The sequence below is a fragment of the Pleurodeles waltl genome, chromosome 5 (genome assembly GCF_031143425.1).
Source record: "Pleurodeles waltl isolate 20211129_DDA chromosome 5, aPleWal1.hap1.20221129, whole genome shotgun sequence".
Classification (NCBI taxonomy): domain Eukaryota; kingdom Metazoa; phylum Chordata; class Amphibia; order Caudata; family Salamandridae; genus Pleurodeles; species Pleurodeles waltl.
Genome location: NC_090444.1, coordinates 1,748,618,575 through 1,748,641,016, shown reverse-complemented (window position 1 = coordinate 1,748,641,016; position 22,442 = coordinate 1,748,618,575). Strand labels below are relative to the sequence as shown.

Here is a 22,442-nt window from a genome sequence, read left to right as displayed (position 1 = left end):
CATTAAAGAGATTTTTAAATTATGATTCCTTAGACACCCAACTCAACATTCCCATCTACTTCCAATTAAAAGTTAAATGTAATAAGGGCACTCAGTGTTATAGAATCTAAGGAGTTTTTCGCTGCCAGTACATGTAAAAGCTAAAAGTACATGTCTAATTTTTAAAATACAATGCACCCTGCGTCCTGGGCTGTGTCGGGCCTACCCAATGGGTGTCTTATATATATTAAAAAGGGAGGCTTGGGCCTGGCAAGAGGTTTATCTTGCCAGGTCGAAATGGCAGATTGCAGCTGCACACACAGGCTGCAATGGTAGGCCTGGGAAATATTTAAAGGGCTACTTAGGTTGGTGGCACAAAAGGTGCTGCAAGCCCACTAGTAGAATTTAATTTACAGGTCCTGGTACATGTAGTACCACTTTACTAGAGACTTACTACTAAACTTAATACGCCAGTTCGGAGTAAGCCAGTTTTGCAATGTTTAAAAGAGAGAGCACAAGCAATTTAGTACTGATTAGCAGTAGTAAAATGTACAGAGTCCTTAAAAGCCAAATAAAATGGGTTCACAAAACAGGAGTGTGAAGGCAAAACGTTTGGGAATGACCCTGCAGATAGGGCCATGTCCAACAGGAGTAATCAAGGAAATGTTTTGGTCATGCATAATGTATTTTTTCTGAATGAGACAATAATTAAACATTATATTTCAGGCCATTATTATACATTAACAGTAGTAAACACCTCCTCCTTCATAGGACATTACCCTCATTTATTATCCACAACCATGGGCCCTTGCCAAAGAAGCATAACAAGTGAAAGGGATTTAAAAGCTGTTCACGTCTGGCATCGTGATCAATAAGGCTTTTAGCCTTATACTGCAGATAAACCACAGTAGTTATTGCTTGCATTATACACATTTTGATTGGCTGATCCAATTTTAGCATTTCTTAAAAGGTGCTAATTATCTTTTATTGAGTCTTGTATTGAAAGTTTTCATAAAGAAGCCAAGTATCTCAAAAGTACAGTATTTTGACTACCAAGACACACAGAGTCAGTGGATTCAAAGAATGTATACTACAATTATAATGAGCATGCAAGAACATTGATAGTACAGTGATAGATTTCATAATGTTTATTAAGTAACTATATGATAAAAATAACTTACTACCCATGTAAGTGAGAATAATTGAAAAATATGAAAAATGTGATAAGTGTTGGAATAACAACACTCCACTGCGGGACGCACACAAACATTTTGGTGATGTCAGTCTTAATTTAGCATAAGCCTTGGCTGCAGGAGCGGGGCTAACCTGCCCTCTTAAGAAGCACCACTCTCACATAGTGCGGGACACATTGAAGCTATTGTCGACTCTAGGCTTCAGGAGGTCTTCATTTACCACAAACCCTTGATGCATGTTGAGTGGGGGGTGGATACCCTGCCCTCTTAAAGAGCACAATGATCAAGCAGTGCCAGAACACATATAAACATTTTGGTGACTCTGGGCATCAGGAGGACTTCATTTACCACCAGCCCTAGCAGAGGGGGCTAACTTGCCCTCTTAAGGAGCACAGCTGTCCCGCAGTACTGGATGCACACTAAGCTTTTGGGGATTCTGGGAGTCAAGGGGACTTAATTTACCCCTAGCACTGGCTGTGGGAAGAGTGGCTAACCTGCCATCTTAAGGAGCACAATGCTCCTACAGCATGGGATGCTTGCAGGTGAAGACCAGGCTAGGAGGGACCCATCTGAGCTTGACAGAGCCTGGAGGAGGCTAGACTGGGCCATCTTCTTTTCCTTGGCGTTTTTTAGAAGTTGAGGTACAGATATTTTATTGTTGGTATCTATTGAAAGTATGTTTCTCTCACCTGGTTCTGGGCACATATCTATCTTATTTAGAGCATGGAACATCCAGGTGTCTTTAGAAAAAAGCCCAACTTCTTATTCTTAGTGCATTGATTGTGTCTAGTTTAAAATGTAGCAACTAAGCCTATAGCCCCAAAAGATCTTTACAATTTTAAGATTCCTCAAGCGAACCATAAGGGTTATTTCCAAGAAAATCCAGCTGGCAGAGAGACTCCTCTTTCTACCCTAGCACATTTGCCTGGGCTGCCTCCTGCACCATTATTCCAGTGCCCATATAGGATAAACAGTCGGAAAGAAACAAAGCATGTAGTAATCGGGTGAGCAAACTCAAATTTTGCATGGTATACCTCATGTTGACCCAGGGAACTCTCAGCAAGTGCACCATTCATAAAGCAAATGATTTATATGTATATTTTATCACATGCAGGCTATCCACAAAGCTTCTTCAAGACTGAGTTAATTCCACCAGACATGATAGTACACCAGCCGACAAATTCAACAGTGTGTCTAACAGGGTTATATATCAGAATATTTCATATAGAAATATTGTCTGACATAAATATTGTGCCCCAAATCTGGTTCTCAAAAAATCTCTTTCCATTGGTTGTAGATTTTCTGCTATTACCTTAAATCAGACTACAGTTTTGTAAATTATATTTAGCATGCAGTGTCAGATGATATAATCTTACTGTACCATCTAGCAGAGCTAATTCTGTGAAAAATAATCATGGAAATTGGGCAGGTCTTTAATGGAATGGTGATGATGCTGGGAATGCTAGGATACATCACCTCAGCATGTTGGGGAAACCTCCAATTTAGGAATTAATTTCCCTTGTCCAAAGTTGATGGTGGAATTTCAACCATCTAACATCCACATTGACAAGTTCTTCACTAGATTTCCACTGTCAAAATGGCTCTCTCCATAACTCAGACAGCCCCTTTCCTCAAGAATCTCCTTGTGCCAAGATGATTGTTAGAAATTGGGTCTCTAGTTGACAGAGGTATACACCCTTGTCCAAGTAGGGACCACAATCCTAGTCAGGGTAAGCCACCTAAATATTGCTGTGCTCACCCTCTGGTAGATTGGCACAGAGCAGGCAGATGTAACTTAGAAGGCACTGTGTAGAGTATTTGTGCAATAACTCATACAGTAACACAGTGAAAGCACCACAAGAAGTACTCCACACCAGTTTAGGGACATAGATAATATTTACCTGAATCAAATAAGGTCAAAACGACAAAAATCCAATATGCACAAGTCAAGATATTACTTTTTAAAAGTTTATATGAGTCTCAATCCTTAAGAATCAGTGGTTGTATCCTTGTAACAGGAATAGTGTTCACAAAGAGCGCACAGAGTGTCATTTGTCTGTAAGCCTATTAATTAGGAACAAAGTATAGAGTGATGTTGAAGGTGAAGTGAGAACAACTTCACCAGATTTATGAGAGAGCCAAGTGGAGACCCTTTATAATGAAGCACACATAATTTAAATGAGAGTCGGGGTCCCCATGATACCCTGTAAAGGGGTTGATGATATTTAGACACCTTAGAAACAGGAAGCCATTTGTAAAACTTCAGGAATCCGATACCCACTTCTGTAGGAAAGTGAGAATCCCACTTCTGTTTAGTAAATGAGGTGCAAATACTTGCACCAGAGTGTGGTAGAAAGGGTCAATACTCCAACAGGCACATGATAATCATCGGTCTCACAATGCACTCGTGCTGTTTTCAACATCATGAATTATTATAATTAATATCCCTCCTTAGATTATCATCATTTCAGCCGTCCATTGACTCAACTGGTGTCCCTTCCCAATGATGGGAGAAACCCTTGTTTACAGTAATTAAAATAGTTGCGTGTGTGAAACATAAAAATATTTAATGGGACAATTCTTTTCAACTGTTCTTTTGACACTCCTTCCATTGACTGTGGTGTCTACTTGGAAGAAGGAGATGCAGGTAGAATATATTAACTGTTGCAATTCACAAAGGCATTCACGTCTGCAGTGCTGCTTCATGTACTCTTAAGTGCCACTGTGAATTGATCAATCAATCAGGATTTATAAAGTGTGGCTAATCAGCAGATAGGGTATCCAGGTGCTTGCAGGTCCCAGAGGCTTATTCAAACAGCCAGGTTTTGAGGGCCATACAGAATTCCAGAAGTAAAGTGATGGTCCAGAGGTGCATGGGGAGGCTGTTCCAGATTATTGCTGTGATGTGAGAAAAGGAGCGTCCTCCACTTGGGGGGAGTATGGGCAAGTGAAAGGAGGCAGAGCGTAGTCTCTCAGCGGTTGGTGGAAGTTCAGGTGGTGGTTAATGTACTTAGGTCTTTGGTTTTGCAGAGCATTGTGTGTGTGGGTCAGCAGCTTGATTTGGCATCTCTTCTGTACGGAGAGCCAATGGAGTGGCCTGAACTGGGGTGTGATGTGGCTTCGGCAGGGACAGCTGAGAATGAGTCCGACTGTGGCATTCTGTATGGTCTGAAGTCTCAGTAGGAGGAGTGTGGCGATTCCTACATAGAGGGCACTGCCATAGTCCTGTCAGCTGGTAATAAGGGCTTGTGTCATGTTGCGTCTCATATGTAGGTAGTCACTTGAAGATTCTTTGTAGCATGCACAATGTGAGGAAGCAGGTGGTGGATACAGCAGTGATCTGTGATTTCATGGTGAGCTTGTTGCCAATGATGATTCCAAGGTTTCTAGAGTAGTATGAGGGAGTGGGTGCAGGTCCTAGGTCTGATGACCACAAAGGAGTTGCTGCTGTTGCCGGAGATCAGTACTTCCATCTTGTCTTTTGACAAGATAGTCCCAAATAAATGTTGATTGGTTCCAAATAACAATATATAATTATTAGAAATCGAAAGGACTGTTCCCTTTTTGCACTTTTACTAACAGGCTGTTCAACATTTATTGGGCAATTTATGTCAATGTGAAGTAGCACTTCTGTAGTGCTACTTTATGTACTGACAAATGGCTTTGTGAATGGGCCCCAGACTTTCTATGTGTAGCCATGTGTAATAAAATGTGTCATAATAGCATGGTCAAATGCCTATTTATCTTTAGGCTTATTGCTGATTGTTTGGTTCTGTCCTTTGTTTTGCAGTGAGAGTAGGGCCAGAATCAGAGGGGGAGGATGGAGGCTATCACAGCATACCAAAGGATACATTAGTTCAGCAGTGTGCAACAAGTGTATCCGTCTTTTAGCTGGGAGAAAGCCCATATGCGTTTGAAGCAAATTAATTTATTGAGCATCCAGATATTTTTGTTTCATGGTGGAAAGGTAGGTCTAAAGAGTTTCCTAGGCTGGAATTCCTACACATACAGGAGCATATTTATTAAGTAGTTGTGTCTCCCTTACACCACGCAAAGGGGCGCAAGGACCACACAGCTACTAAGTTATATTTATGAAGCCACGCCAGGCCACCGTGGCTCTGCATGGTTTGATAAATGTAGAGTAATGCAATGCAGCGCAAATCACTGCAATGTGTTACTATGCACCAGGGAGACATTCCATGGGTGTAGTGTGGGTGTTTCCATGTATCAACCAATAGACTTTGGATTCCCAGATTTACCAACACTGGTAGACATAGGAAAGCATCAAAATGCCATGCTTCCCCAGATGAGACGCAGCAAGGAGAAATATCTTTACTTATCGTTGTTTCCTCTATGTATGCTGCATCCTGCAGTACACATAGACAGAGGAAAATGCCTCTGAGGGTTGTTTTTGTGCAGAAATGTGCCCCTTCCTGCACAAAACCAATCCTGTCTGCAACGCAGGCACCCTTGCATCATGGCGCAAAGGTATCTGCATTGGCGCTAGGCAACTAAAAGGGCATTGGTGTAAGGAAAAGACATGAATGCACCATATAATTTTAGATACTGTGCATTCCTTCCCTTTCACACAGCACAGCAAGGTGACTTGCTGTGCTGCATGAAATATTGATAACTCGTCCCCTCCGAGACCAATTCCTAAATCTTTTTGCATCACAAAGTGAATGGTGATTGTTTCAGTAGCCAACCTTAGGAGTCCTGCTGGCTGCTATGGCATCACAAATTTGGTGTGGTTCTGAGTCGTCCGTCCATGCAAGGCCTTGTAAACGAGATGGAAGCAAGGTGGTCCTGATAGCTGCCTTCAGAGTAATCAATATAGAATGCAGTCATGTGAGGCAATTGCAAAGTGGTATGTTTCATTCCATGGATGATCTACAGGTGGTAGGAGGCATGCTCAGTTACATTGTTCATAGGTGGATAAAGAAACAGGGTTGTTCAAGATTAATTCTCAGCATGTCCACTATCTGAAGGGAAACTAGGAGAGGGGATGACCAAAGAGAAATGATAAAAGGCTTCGGCAGGTCCTTTCTACAGGACCCTCCTCTTTATGTCATTAGCAGAGAAATATTTCCAATACAACAATTTGAAACTGCAGAGCTTGTCAGAAGTTTTAACAGATGTAAATATCTGGACAGTCTGGAACATTTTAATAACTGCTGAAATTATTTAGCTAGAAAAAGTACCCCAGTCAAAATTATAATGTGATATAAACACGAGTTTTATTCAAATGTAAAATGATTATCAATTATCACGTATTTAATGAAGCCATAAATTAAAAAAGCAAAACTTACACACAACAAATTCATTATACTTAAATGCATGCCACACAGTTAACCTTCACTCACTTTTCATATCACTTCCTTTATGTGCATCCAACGTGACTGAAACAAGTATATGCTTTTCTATCACACTGCCTCAGTCTACAAACTGTATACGTAGGCTTTTAGTGCCCCCATCGTTTCAGATCCCAGTGCAAATCTGTCTCACCTGAACTTTGCAAGACAATGCTATAGGCTCAATGGATTAAAGTGATCTCTAAGGTCCTTTCAGTGCACACTCACTGCCTGTACAGCCACCCCATAGCCACGAGCACCTTCTTAACCAGTATAAATATGATGCCCAGTGCTTTCAATTGGATGTTGGTATAGTGCAATCAGGTGTGTGCTGCAGCAGTGTTGGGTACCATCCTCTCTTTGGAATTTAAGAAGTCATTATTAGAAATGGCCTGTTTCTACATGGGTTTGTAGATCTGCAGGTTTAAGTCAGTACCATTAAAGCCGACATCATGGTAATTTATTAATTTTGGATACTATAACCAAGGTCTTGTTTTTAAGAAGCCATATACAGATAAAGCCCAACAAGAAGCTTAACAATTAATTGAATTTTCGTCTTGTTATCCAGGTACTAGTGAACATCCTCTAGAAAGAGAACACAAAGTGAGCATCATTCTGCGAGCATCTGAGGGCATCTTTTGTCATCGCCTGAAAGGAATCAACGTAGACCCTGGAACTATAGGTAATAGCGTGATGTGGGTATTTCTGTGGCATGCTTCTTCCATTGGGTTGGCCTGCGGTGCCAGAATAGTAACTGATAGCACGTGGACAAATTAAGGTCTTGACTCTCAGTTTAGCAGTGGCCTCATCTATGTACACTGCGCAATAACTATAAAAAGCATCATAAGGCACTACTTTTCAGAGACTCTTAAAACTGTTTACGCTAGGGTACAGTAATTAGAATTTATGACTACCAACCAGTAATGTTCAATACCCTAATTATGGAGTCCTTAAATAAATCTTGAATTTTTGTGTTCATCAACAATGTCATTCATTTCTGCACTAATCTTCTTTGCTTGGAAATCATTGTTCACGTCGCCTTATGATTTAGCAGTCTTCAGGTTTGTCCTGAGGTATTGTGAGCTTTGAATCACTGAGTGTTTTTGTTCAAAATCGTTCACAATCGCTGTGATACACAAGTTTCAATGAAAATTAATTTGTCCAGACACATCTGAGAAACGGAAAAGATATGTTTGACTTCCTGTAGAGATCTCAAATGTCCCCACTTCCATCCCTGAATGAACGCATGTGTCCTTCGAGGTGGAATTATTGTTTAATGTGTTATGACTTTTAATTCCCCTCAGGTTCGCCATTGGCAGTAATAAGAGCGATACACATTAATGGAGAAACATAATGTCATGAACCAACAATGGCTGTATTTGTTTTTGTAAGCGGGTGCAAACTTAAGCAACGTTCTGAACTTTTTTTAAATGAAGTTGGCAGTGTTGGGTGAGAAATTGTACAAAGTTACTTTTTGGGGAAGTCCAGCTAAAGTTACAAATTGTCTCCCAAAAAGAGAACGTTTTTGAAAAAGCTCACACCAAACGACTTTTTATGAAAAATTATGTCTCCATATATTGCTTTTTGAAGAATAAATTATCGTCATTCCACACGTATACACACCCGTACACACACACACACTACTACTACTTTTTTTTTTTTTTAAAGACTGGAGGAAAAAACAAAAACTATTTAGCAGTATTTTTTCTCCCTCGTGTTTGACAACGCTATGTCTCACTTCTTTGAATATTTAGCGTGGTAGAGTCCTGGATTTAGTAAAGAGTGAAACTAAAATAAAACAGAACATACGCAAGAACCTCGGAGTTGTTAGGCTACCGGAATTTAAAAGGTAAAGCCAGCTTTCAGATAGCGTGGTGAGTAACCTGAAAATCCTCTTTACACTGCGTCTAATTACCTAATTATTGAGATAATTAATGGTCTCTTTTCATTTTGCTGTTACTTTACATAAATATTTTGCCATCTTCATCAAACCCTTTTCACCACTCGTCCTTATAGGAGGGGCCACAAAAACACCAAATGGCAATAATGCCTCCTGTCTATTACCATGATTTATATAAAATAATATTTTTTAATTTGCTACCATTTGTAAGCTCTGTAAATAAGAGGTGCTAATGGTATTCAGATTAACAGTGCTCAGTTTACAACCCAGAGGTTTGGAAGCCAGAGTCAGGCCACGGTTGGAACCTCTGACTTGCAGATCACCGCATATTTCAGCTCTGATTGGTCAGCTCCCTGTGCCACAGTGCCACTTGTGCCAAAGTAACAACCAGCTGGAGTCTCCATCTTACCTCGAGGGAAAGGAGGTTAATATTAATGAGAAAAGAGCTATGGATTCTTGAATAATCCAAATTACTCCTAAGTATTCTAAACTTCCCCCGTGGGATGATTTCTCAATCCCATCGTTATCGTTTTCACTCATTGAGGAGATAACCATGCAGTGGGTTCTCTGATTAGGAACACCGCTCCCAGAACCAACTGTACAAAGTTTGCAGTGTGGCAATGGACACAAAATATGTATTGCACACACTACCACCTAGATTGTGTTGTACAAATTACAAATAAAAACTCTGAGCCAAACTCACTCCCCTCTCCTCACCCACATTCAACCTATAATTAAAGATGAAAATAAAGAGGACAGTGCAAGTTGCTGTGCAACATACAGATGTGATCAGTGCTCTCCATACTTTTGCCCAAGAGTCCAACACTCAGGGGCTCACTTATAAGCCTCTTGCACCTACGTAGCATCATTTTTTTCACGCTACGGCGGTGCAAACAGTCCCGCATGCAGCGCCACATTTACATACCATTGCATCAGTTTGTAAAGCCTTGCTCCACATTATACCTGCGCCAGGTATAATTTATGCAAGGTAGGCATTCCCCCGCAAAAAGGGACACAGAAATGGCACAGTGAAACCTATAAAATTTCAGTGCGCCATTCTGTGCCATCACTGCGTCATTTTTTTAACGCCTGCTCAGGGCAGGTGTTAAAGTAGCGCTGTGCTGTTTTCAATGCCCCCCCCCCAATATTGCTGGACTAGCGTCAAAAATGTAACTAGTCCAAGCTTCAGTTTAGCGCCACAACTGTCTCAGATTTTCTGATCCAGCTGTGGACACTGTGTGCCGTGGGGCACTGTACTGTAGATACAGCGCTCCCATGGCATCGTTAGGTGGGGTGCAGGGCAGCAAAAGTAAACTGGTGCATCAATCATGATGCCCCAGTTTCTTGTAAATGATGCCCTCAATGTTTAAGTCTCGTCTAGATGAATGGCTATAGTTCACTACATACTTTCTGCCCAAGCTGTTACAGTTATAGCTCTTGCTCATATTCTCAGGGATGATACTGATGGTTTCTGGTGGCCCCAAAATTCACAAAAAGGAAATTTCGCTGGCTGAAAACAGCAACATTGACAAAGTAATCCTGCAGCTCTAGGTGGTGAAGTAACACTTCTAAAGGAAAAAAAGGATTCTGAAACACAGAAGAACAATCTTTGTTAAAAGTGCATAGCTAATGTAATGTTTGGCATGGTGGTAATCCTCAGTTTAAAATTGTAGGAAATTGAGTTGCCGGGGGGCTGAAAGCCTACTCCGGTATAGGAGCCACAATGCCTGTCAAGTTGAAACATAAGCAAACCCCAAATTACCCTGTGCTTATCTCTCTGGTAGGTTGGCACAAAAGCTTTCAGGCTTAATTTAAAGGCAAAGTGTAAAGTATGCAGCATGCCAGCAGTAATAAATTGAAAACACAACACCAGAAACATCCCACACTAATTTAGAAATATAGGGTCAAATTTAATAAATAATTTGACACCAAAATGACAAAAATCCAATTTGTAGAACCGGAGATACGTAATTGTAAAGGTTTAGGTAAAAATACTGTTAGAAGCACAAAGGATTGGCCCTGCCGGATGAGGGAAAAGTCACAAGTTCAGGCTGACGGTGATGGAGTGTGGGACAGACACAAGGACCAAGTTAGGCCCACTTATGATTGTACCTTGAGTCCGGGATGTGCAGTGTTGCACCGCACAATGGTAATTCTGAGGAGTGATGCGAGGTCTGTATCAAGGATGCGTTGTGCAGGGACAGTTACGATGAGCTGTGAGTGCTGCAGGCTTGGGTCAAGGTTGAGTCACACTGCATCAGTTCCGATGAGAAGCTGTGAAGGCTGCAGTTCAGGCTTGCATCAGGCAGCTGTGTGCTGCACCAGTTTCACTGAGGAGCTATGAGGTCTTGGATGCGGACTTGCGTTGAGGTTGCGTCACTCTGCATCGATTTCAATGAGATGCTGCAAGGCTGTGTTGGGTTTGTGATGTGCTCCATCAGTTCTGGTGATGTCCACAGCTAGGCTGGCAAAGCATATTTAGTCCCACTTCCTAGAGTCCAGGACTGGAGGAGTAGGATGTGGGGTTCAGGACTCAGAGCAGACAGAGTCCATGTGCAGGTTTTAGGGTGGTTGGAGCCTTTTCAGTCCCTGAGGCTATGATCAGAAGACCAACCAACTAGCCCTTGGAGTCACTCTGGTGGTCATGGCTTTAAGGTTCAGGTCCAGTCCTTCTCGCTCAGGCAGCAAGGCAGCAGAAAAGCAGGGTAGCAGTGCAGTCCTTCTTGCAGAGCAGCAGAGCAGGTTTTATTCTGAGTTTTCCAAAGGTCCAGAAGTGATTTTAAGAATTAGGTCTGAGCGTCTGCTATTTATATCTGATGACCACTTTGAAGTAGGAGAATTTTCTAAAGTCCTCCCCTTAAAGAGCTGCCTGGAATCTCCTTCCTGCCCACCCACCTAGCTTGTCTGGGAGCACAAAAGACTGGTGTGAGCCCCTTTGCAAATGTGCTGAGGCAGACTCTGTGATGTGCAAGTATGGTAGGTGACAGCTCCTCCCCTTCATCCTGACAGAGATGGATATCCTGCCAACACCTATTCCTCCTTTGTCTTACAGTCTGAGTGGAATACACAAAGACAAACTTCCAGCTACACCCAGTAATGTGGCCCCGGATACAGGCTGCAGGCACCAAATGGTGACTTTAAATCTGACTTTATCATTAAGGAGGGTTTTAAATTACAGTTCTCTAGACTAATGCTTCCCAAACATTTTAGAACCACAACACACTTTTTAGAACAACAAACTTTCAGCACCCACCTTCCTTTAAAGGTTATGAGATGGGGTGATTTTTTAATGTAACTTTATAGACAGCATATTTTCCATTGAAAATGGCACTAAATTTGCACAGACAGACAGTTTTACTGATAAAACTATATCGCACACAAATGATAATTTGTGGAAACTGAGTATCTGTGAATATTTATCATTTAGGTATATCCAATTAATTGTCGTAAGTTGTTTTGATCCTATTAAAATTTCTGTTTGCAGCACACTTCAGAATTACAAAAAAGTGCTTTATAGTTGCTTTCCTAACTGTTGGATGCATACAGTTCATTTACAGATATTTACATTTTATTGTGTATTGCTGAAAGAAATGTACTACATTGTCACATAACTCACTTTAAAAACTCTTCTCAGTTTACAGTCGGATAAAAAAAAGTAAACACTAATGCCCATATTAAAAAAATAAAGCATCCTGATGTTTGACCTTTAAACACACTTAAACACAGAATTGCATCCTTGGATATTGTTCTGACCTTTGCACCAATAATCAGCTTGTGCCCCACCAGTGGGATGCAACCCACAATTTCGGAACCACTGTGCTAGGCACCAAATTTGAAATTCTTACCTCCTCCCAATTGAAAGCTAATACTTATTAGATGGAATAAGGTAATCCAATGTTATCCTATGGGAGAGGTAGGCCTGACAATAGAGAAACATGATTGTAGGAGTTTTTCACTACAGGACATGTAAAACTTAAAGGTACATACCCAACATATTAGAAACACAGCATCTTGCCCCATGGGCTGTTTAGGGCCTACTCTAGGGGTGAGTTATATGTATTAAGAAGGGAGGTTTGGGTCTGGCAAAATGTTTGGTTTGCCAGATCGAAATAGAATGTTCAAAACTACCCACACAAGCTGCAGTGTCAGGCCTGAAACATGTTAAAGGTTACTTAAGTGGGTGGCACAATTAGTGCTGAAGGTCCACTAGTAAAATTTAATTTACAGGCCCTCGATACTTGTAGTACCACTTTACTAGGGATTTACAACTAAATTAGATGTTCTAATTAGGTGTAAGACAATTTTATCGTGTTTAAAGGAGAGAGCACAAGCACTTTAGAACTGGTTAGCAGTGGGAGGGTGCAGAGAGTCTTCAAAACCAACAAAAACAGATTTAGAAAACAGGAGGGGTGAAGGAAAAAGTCTGGGGGTCACCCTGCAGATAGGGCCAGATCGAACATGACCCTCTTCCAGCCAAAAGCCAGGGATGGCTAATCTGTACCTTCATGGGCTTCCCTGCTTATGTGAAAGAACATGGACAATGACCTTCTACTGCAGAGGACCTTGTCAGTTCAGTGCCCCTTTGAACTCACTTGGCTCCCACTCTACAGACTGTACACTGGACTGACCCATGGGGAAAACTTCTCCTCACTTGTGGACTTCATCTGCGCAGCAGCTTACCTTAACTAACTCACAGATGCATCCCAGTAGGGAGACAGTACTACCATAGACAATTCTGCCCTTTGGATCAAACTCTGTCCCCAACCCAAGGAGAAATCTTCCATAAGGACAGCAACCAGCAGAGGCCACTGACAGCTGTAGGTGTCAGGAGCCAGGACCAAACCCATTTGGGGTTCTCTGACTTATGAGGTTTCTCAGATTAGGGTGCAACCACCCTATGTGTTAGGCAACCTTTTTCTACTTTCCTTTCTATGATTTAAAGGGTGGCATCCTGACATTGTCCTTTCACCCCAGGGTCGGTACACTGTGGCTCAACCGGTGACAGCGGTGAGTCTTTTCTCCCCTCTGCCCCTCCATCTGAGTCTTTGGACCCCCCACTTGGGAGTGGTACCCCAGAAAACTGAACTGCCAGGGCATCCTGGGCAGCTACCCCTCCCAAGTCTCCTAACACAGAGGGCCACTCATTCCCCTGAATGCAGTCTATGGGCATTTGGGGATTAACTATGACCCTCTTCTGGGTCATCTCCCCACCACACTTCAGTCATACCAAGGTCATGGGGTGGAAAAAGTCCTGCTCTTGGACCTCAGTTACCCTCCACACCTGACTGGTGTACTGCCCCAGAGAAACAGCCTTTCCACTACCATGGTCTGGCTAGCCCAAGTGTCCCTAAAAGTAGTGACAGGGACCCCATTTACCTTCACCTAGTGAAAGTGAAGACTTCCACCCTAAGGGATCACAAGCTCTCTCTCTGTGTCTATCTCCAAGCTAAGGGAGATCATGGCATTATCTATGACCTGCTCTTGAGGTCTATTTCCCGCTAAGGCCACATTGACCTCTCCTGTGGAATTCACACTAGTGGGGGATTTCTTGGGACAAACAAAGTCCTCCTGCTGATTTTCTAATTGGGAACACTCAGAGCAGCAGTATTGGACATGGGGGTGCCTTTTGCTACTGTCCACCAGAACCCCCGTGTTTCTCAGAAGGGGCATGGGAACCCTTTCCTCCACCCATTCTGGTAGTTGTCTGGGTCAGTTTTGACCTCCCCATCACTGTTTCAGGGGGAACCTGAACCACCCATCTTGGGGTCACTGCCAGCTATATTTTTGGGAAACTCTGGTACTGATGTAGAGGTCTGCCTCCTCAGCAAGCTCCCTGGAGTCAGTAAGCTTACTAAGGTTTGGCGCAGCTGTGTAAAACAGAGACTGAATATGTGCTCTCTTGCCATCAAATTGTACAGACCATGGTTATACTTTACTTCTCTACTCTCACCCAATCATCCAGTGCCTTGCAAAAGGAATCCAAACAATCTACCCAGAACTGACGGAGCAGCTGCTGGCTGTCGCTAAACGTCTGCCTGTACTTTTCTTGAGTGAGGCAATACTTCCTGATGAGGGTGTCCTTCATGGCTTGGGGAGATAGTACCTTGTTCTGTCCTCTTTTCCCAGAGCCAGCAGGGAAACCCTCCCTTCACTAGGTATGTGCCTCCAGAGACTAGCCCCCAATCCTCTTCAGGGACTCTTTGAATGTCCAGAGCAACCTCATAGGCTTCAAACTACTTATCAGTGTCATTCCCCACAGGAAAGTTAGGCACAGACCCTTGGGAATGTGGGCCCTCATGTCTCCAGAGGGCACTGTGGATATGCTGCCGCCATTATTGCTAGACTCTGCCTGTCTGGCTCAGATGTCCAGCTCTCTCAGGCTCCTTTCATGAGCCAGTCACTCCAAAGCAAGTTGTTTCTCTGCCATGGCCAGTTTCTTTCCAACTCAAGCCCTCTCAGTCTCAGCCTTGACCTTTACTCCTCTGCATCCAATATGAGTTTGCCCAGCTGCAGCTTGAGCTCTCTTTCAGATTTTCTGTCCTCCAGCTCCTCTGAGGACAGGCTATTGGAAGATATACTGCTCCCTGGCCTGGGAGGAGGCACCACTCCTGTGGAAATGTTGTTCCCTCCTTCTGGGTGCTGCAACTCAAGACCTGTGCCCAGGTCCTTCTCTTGCTCCTCCACATTACCCTCCTTCTCCTGGTCCTCCGCTGCTGCTAGTGATGGAGAAACCTGCACCTAAGCCCTCAGAGCCTTCTGGAGCTTCAGCATCCTGGTTTTCCGTTTGGCTGGAAGTCCCCTCTCCTTACAGAACTCTTTGAGCTCAACCGCGGTTTAGTTATCCAGGTTGGCAAGCTGGGATTCCATCCATGCAGGTGTAGCCACACGCACAGACAGTCAAGTAGATTAGGGATGAATTTGGAAAAAGCAAAAGAGCCAATCAAAGAAGATTTAGAAGAAAAAGGAAATGGTATCAAATTATTTATCTGGGATTTTAGTGAAATAGAAAATCAGTGTATGGCACCTCATAAGTACTGAATCTCACCGCTGAACACTAATGGAGGAAATTGGGTTACTGGTTAGGGAGGGGGTCTGAAACTCATCTCCAGCAGCAACCACATTTCCTGTCAATGTGAAACACAAGCAAACCCAAAATTAATCTGTGCTTAACCCCCTAGTAGCTTGGCACAAAGCAGTCAGGCTTAACTCAGAGGCAAGGTGTAAAGTATTTATGCAGCACACCAAATTATAATACATTATTTGACACCAAAACAAAAAACATCCAATTGGTAGAACCAGGGATATGCAATTTTAAACATTTAGGTAAAAATAGTGCTTAAAAGCCTAGAGCGCCAACTGTGGTGATCTGGTTCCGCTTGACTGGGGCAAAGTAAAAGATCAGGCCAACCATGATGGAGTGCAGGCTGGATACAAGGAAGAGGTCATGCCCGCTAGTGATTGTAGCTAGCGTTCAGAATGCAGAGGAGCATTGTTTGATCCGCATCGAAGATGCGTCCTGCAGCAACAGTCCTGATGAGCTGTGAGGTCTGCAGTGTGGGCTTGCCTCAAGGCTGCATTACATTGCATCGGTTCTAATGAGGAGCTGTAAGGTCTGCGAAGCGGGCTTGTATGGAGGCTGCAATGTGCTGCATCAGGTCCGATGAGAATATTCTGCATTGGTTCTGTCAGGTTTGTGTCATATTGAATTTTTCTGTCCCTGAAGTTCTGATCAGGAGCCCAGCCAACTAGCCCTTGCAGTCACTCTGATGGTGCTGGGTTCAAGGTGTAGATCCATTCCTTCTCACTGAGGCAGCAGAACAGCAGAGCAGCAGGCTCAACTCGGACAAGCAGAGGCCCTTGTACTTGGCTCCAACCCCTCCGCCTGGGGCGACTTCTGGTGACCAGCCACCCTAGGAATCGCCCCCACCAACCACACACGCAACCTGGGCATCATCCTGGACTCAACCCTCTCCATGACCCGTCAGGTCAATGCTGTCTCTTCTCACTACTTCCACACCTTGTGGCTCCTTCGAAAGATATTCAAGTGTATCCCCACAGAGACTAGAAGGATGGTCACCCATGCCCTGGTCAGCAGCAAATTGGACTACGGCAACACACTCAATGCCAGCATCACAAAGAAGCTACAGGAAATGCTACAGAGAATCCAGAATGGAGCAGCCAGACTCATCCTGGACATCCCCCACCACAGCCACATCTCTGCCCACCTTAGAGATCTCCACTGTCTCCCAGTCAACAAACGCATCACCTTCAAGATATTGACTCACACCTATAAGGCACTTCACAACATTGGACCAGACTACCGCAAACCACTGCCTGACTTTCTACACCCCGGTCCTCCCATCTCGCCCTCGCTGCCATCCCCAGAATCAAGAAAGGCAGAGCTGGAGGAAGATCCTTCTCCTACCTCACAGCCCAGACATGGAATACACTTCCTTTCAGCCTCAGACAGGCCACATCACTGAACTAATTTAGGAAGACATGTCTGTTTGAATGATCAGCATGCCCAACACAGTGCCTTGATACACCACAGGTGATAAGCCATGCTTTACAAGTATTGATTGTAGATGGGTAGAAGAGCAGTCCTTCTTGCAGAGCAGCAGAGCAATCCCTCTTCTGAGTCTTCCACAGGCCCATTAGAGTTGGGTCGGAGGGTCCACCACTTTTTCATGGTGTCCACATTGAAGTGGGAGAAGCATCTATAGTCCTCTCCCTACAGAATTTTCTGCAATTTCCTGCCTTCCTGCCCCGGTCCCAGTTTGTCTTGGGGCACAATGGACTGGTGTGAAACCCTTTGGAAGTGTGCTGAGGCAGACTATGTGGTGTGCAAGTATGGTAGGTGACAGCTCCTCCTCTTCAGCCTGTCAGAGATGGCCATCCTGCCAACACCTATGCCTCCTTTGTCTTACAGTCTGAACATAAGAATTTACAGTCTATGCATTAATCCTGCTCATTCTCCAAGTTGCGGGCCTGGATCAGAATCTGCTGTGGCTATTCGAATGACCATTTCACTTCATACTTGAAGTCCCAAATGAAGTCGAATTTTAAGTCTAAATGCAGGTATAAGAACGTGAAGCAGGAATCAACCACATCTGCCACTATGACTCGAAATAGTGTCAGGAGGGGCTACAGATTTATGTCACACTCAGTCATGGTCACAGGACATAGAAGAGATTTCTTAGTTGGTCTCAACATGCCAAAGTTTCCTAGGCCATCTAATCCCCATAGCAGATTGAGGTCATCGTATAGGTCATACTGACATGTGCTTCTGGCACCCTCTGGCATGCCTTCGGACCCATTTAACCGCAAAGGCCTCCAGTTGGGTTACTGCCTATGGGTCCCTCTCAGTACCGTCTGTCCCCTCATGAACCTGTTTTCAGAACCGTACTAACTCTGGTACAGACTTTTACTCTGACCTCACAATTCACGTCAGTTCCCCCCACTTTGACCCAGTGCTGACACCAACAGGGCTGGAGGATGATTCGGTTCCAATGCTCACGTCCAATCCTGAACCAGTGTCAGCCCATTTAACTCTATGAGATTACAAAGGCACACCCCACCATCATGCACCCTGACTTTGATTCGGTGCCTGTACCCCATAGAGGTTATCAACTGAATCTCATCATTTATTTTGGCTTTGATTTGGATCCTGTGCTGGAGCAGGTTGCATCTCAGGATGTTGATGATGGCAAGGGAGGATGTGAGCTACCCCCTCATTAACTGATGATGCCTTGTATCATGATATACAGATCACCAGTTGGCTTGATAAGTTTCATGAGAGAGAACTTGACTGCCACATGCGCCACCAACAGATGTGAGCGCTTCATTTGCAATGGTGGTTTGAAGGGAAGCCGAGGTACTTGAAATACAGCTGCTCTCCACTGAAAATAAATGTTTTGACAGGAATTCTGCAGCTTGGAGGCAGCAACATCTGAACTCTTTCTTCCATGTAATGATGCCATTACAGATACTCTGCTGGCAGCCTGGTGGAAAACATGTCCTTACCTGCTTGTGATTAGGGAGGTGGCCAGAGATCATCGACCTGTGCCTGATGAACTGGATTTTCTCATCAATAAACCCAGTCCTAAGCGGCTTATCGTACAGACCTCGACCAGTAAAGTGAATCCTAATTCATTTACAGCCATTCCTCCAGATAGAGAATGCAAAAAGATTGATGCATTTGTGAAAAATATGTTTTCTTCCATTAGCCTGTCATTGTGACCTGGGAACGCAGCCTGTCTTTTTTCAATCAAATCAATCAATCAGTAATTTGTTAAGCGCGCTACTCACCCGGTATGGTCTCAAGGAGCTGGGGGGGGGGAGTGGTGCTACTGCTCAAAGAGCCAAGTCTTGAGGTGATTCCTGAAGGTCAGGAGGTCCTGGGTCAGACGTAGGTTGACGTGGAGGGAGTTCCAGGTTTTGGCGGCAAGGTGGGAGAAGGATCTGCTGCCGGCTGTGGTTCGGTGGATGCGGGGGAGGCTGGCGAGGGCGAGGTTGGCAGAGCGGTGCTGGCGTGTTGGGATGTAGAAGTTGAGACGCTCGTTGAGGTAGGCAGGTCCGGCGTCGTGGAGAGCCTTGTGAGCGTGGATCAGAAGTTTAAAGATGATACTTTTGTTGACAGGGAGCCAGTGGAAGTCTCTGAGGTGGGCTGAGATGTGTTCGTGGTGAGGGAGGTTGAGGATGAGTCGTGCTGAGGTGTTCTGGATACGCTGGAGTTTTCTCAGGAGCTTGGTCGTTGTTCCCGCGTAGAGTACGTTACTGTAGTCCAGTCTGATGCTGACGAGGGTGTGGGTGACCGTTCTTCTGGTGTAAACGGGGATCCATCTGAAGGTCTTGTGAAACATGCGAAGGGTGTTAAAACATGAGGATGAGATGGCGTTGACTTGCTGGGTCATAGTGAGCGATGAGTCCAGTATGAAGCCGAGGTTGCACGCGTGGGTGGTGGGCGTTGGGGCAGCTCCCAGAGTGGCAGGCCACCAGGAGTCGTCCCATGCTGCTTTGTTGGAGCCGAAGATGATGATCTCTGTCTTCTCCGAATTTAGTGTGAGGCGGCTTGCCTCCATCCAGTTGGCGATGGTGCGAAGTCCGGTGTGGAGGTTGGTCTTGGCGGTTGCGGGGTCCTTCGTGAGAGAGAGGATCAGCTGAGTGTTGTCGGCGTAGGAGACGATGTTGAGGCCGTGGGATCGGACGATGTTGGTGAGCGGTGCCATGTAGACATTGAAGAGGGCGGGGCTGAGTGAGGATCCCTGGGGGACTCCGCAGATGGTCTTTGTGGCTTTTGACAGGAACAGTGGGAGGCGGACTCTTTGGGTTCTGCCAGAGACGATGGATGTGAGCCAGTTCAGGGCTCTGTGGTGGATTCCAGCATTGTGGAGGCGTGTGCAAAGTGTGTGGTGACAGACGGTGTCGACGGCTGCGGAAAGGTCAAGGAGGATGAGGGCAACAGTTTCACCTTTGTCGAGCCTGCTCCTGATGTCGCCGGTGGCAGCGATAAGGACGGTCTCAGTGCTGTGGTTCTTGCGGAAGCCAGACTGGGAGATGTTGAGTAGGTTGTTGTCCTCCAGGAGGCGAGATAGTTGGCTGTTGACTATCTTTTCGATGACCTTTGCAGGTAAGGGGAGGTTTGGCTGATGCATATATGCCGTTTGGTACATGGGCAGCGAGATCTTTCTGGCAGTCCCAGAGGACATTAAGGCCTCTTTGGCCCATATGTTACATGATGAGCAGGGTGTGGCCAAATCTGTTATCCAGAAAGGTCTCAATACCATGGAATGGCTTGGCAGCGTGGCTGTTACCTATATTGTCTTTCAGGGACATGCCGGGATGAGATCTCTTGGGGTTCTCTGGTGATGTACAAGCTTTGCTAATCGACATGTCATTTGATGGGTTTTGCCACTTCAGAGATAAGACAGAGCCTACTCTGGAACACTTTAGAGACAGGTGAACTACACCACATTGTTGGGGCTGTTGGCCCCTGGCAAACAGTTTCCCCACCAGTTTAGATTATGTAGGGGCTACTGACGGGGGCAGCTTGTAAGCAGAGACAACCTTTGTAGCCAATGATGAAATTGACAACTTGGTCCTTTCACTGCCCTAGATGTGGCACAGGCAGAGACCATGCAGGCCAGCAGCGGCATAAGTTCTCTAACTCTTCTTCCCCTGCCACTATAGCCATTAAACCACTTTAGTTGCCATCCATGAAATATGTACAGCCAATGAGAAGCAGGATCCAGTACTTCCTCCCGGGTTGGCCATTCATCACGTTCAAGGGATGGGCCTTGCCAGTTATTTTAAAAGCCTATACCTTGCCTTTTTCTCTCCTCACCGCCCAATATCCCTCCCACACAAGAATGAGTGTCGAAGAGCATCTGCCCATCCTGCTACAGAAAGTATGCTTTTTGGTCTCAAAGGGTGCCATAAAGAGGGTATTGGGCTCGGAGAAAGACAGCAGTTGTTACTTGCTATTTACCTATATTAGACCTTATTTGTTGTTCAAGGTGGGCCAGGAGCATTTCCAATTGCTGAACGACTCTTCGTTATCACCAGCATTCCTTGTATTATCATGAAAGTGATGCAATGTTTGCTGCACATCATCGGAGTTCAGTAGTCCATGTATTCCTGTACCTTACTGGATGCTGACAATGGGCTCACCTCAATGACATTGTTCGATTTCACCATAAACTAACTGAAGTTTCATGTAATTCCTTCTCATCTTCCATTCATTGGTGTGATCCTGGGCACACAGAAATTCAGAGATTTTCCTCTGCAGCAGTGAGCTCAGGAGCAAGCAGTGTTTCAGGCTTGCACCTGGGTCCAGGTGACAGTGGCTCTGAGGCTTCTTCACCTTGTAGTCGCATGCATCCTCCTTGTCAACAATACTAGTTGGTTACCACCTGCCTGCTGGGGTCCCTGAATGCCAGAGTGGATGAAATGAGCAGACATCGTCTGGCAAATTACAAATGGCCTCTGCATCCCAAGGGAGTATACCAGTGGGGAGAACCCTTGCTACATACTTTTGCCACTGTCACAAATGTGCAATGCCAACAATTCTGCAGATTGGTGTTTCTGCAATGGTATTTGTTAGTCAATGCTTTCTGGCTGGAATGAAACAATGGACTTCTTTAGCCCTTCGCACCACTACCTCTTGTGCCCCACATTCTGAAAAAGTTCAAGAGCAGCCAGCCCCATGCCATTATAGTTTGCCTGGATTTGGTCCAAAGAGTATAGTTACTGGGATTGCAGGACATGATTATCTGTCCTCTGATCAGGCTACCACTTCGTGAGGACCTTTTCTACCAGTAGCAGGGCAGGGTCCATCCAAATCTATGCAATTTATACCTCCATGTGTGGAGACTGGGCAGCACCAATTGAGTGCATTTAGTTGATGCTTGAAGTGTTGGATGTCATCCCTGCTATCTGACACCCATCTGCAATATCCAGTTATGCCAGACATTGGGACAAATGTGTAACCTAGTGTGGTGCCTGAGGCACTGATGCCTTGCAGGTAAAATTGTTGACCATTCTGTTGTTTGTGTTTCCATTAGCCCAGGAAAGCCTTTCAGTGAGCTCAATAGGCTCACTAAAAGGATGATAGGCCTTGTTCTGTGTGCCGGACCAACTGTCCTTGTTTAAATCAGCTTTTGAAATAAGATTTATTAAAACTTTGAAAAACGTTTCCTCCCAGGCAATTGTGATGCTACAATTGAAACTTAACTTGGTGTCAATGTTCCTCAGATGTATGCCCTTTGAGCCTATGCATAGCTGCTTACTGTGTCTTCTGACACTGAAGACTGTTGTTCTCATGCTAATTGCATGAGGGAACTGCAGGCATCGTCAAGGTAACTACCCTACACCATATGTTTCCAGCCAAATTGGTGCTGAGGACTCAGCTGGCATTTCTACCAAAATACATGACTACATTGCACATTGGGCAATCCATAATTTGCTCCCCTCTATCCCTTAAAAGAGAAGAAGAAGCTTCATCGGGTAGATCTTACATGA

At 44.6% G+C, this 22,442-nt stretch overlaps 1 protein-coding gene across 1 annotated transcript in view; it reads left to right on the top strand.

The window, feature by feature from the left end:
* Window positions 1-22,442, top strand: part of PKHD1 (PKHD1 ciliary IPT domain containing fibrocystin/polyductin) — a 1,684,711-nt gene that overhangs the window by 1,502,764 nt on the left and 159,505 nt on the right. Inside the window, exon 53 of the mRNA XM_069236642.1 lies at window positions 7,092-7,205. Within this exon, the coding sequence (XP_069092743.1) occupies window positions 7,092-7,205 (114 nt within the window). The remainder of the gene's footprint in view (window positions 1-7,091; window positions 7,206-22,442) is intronic.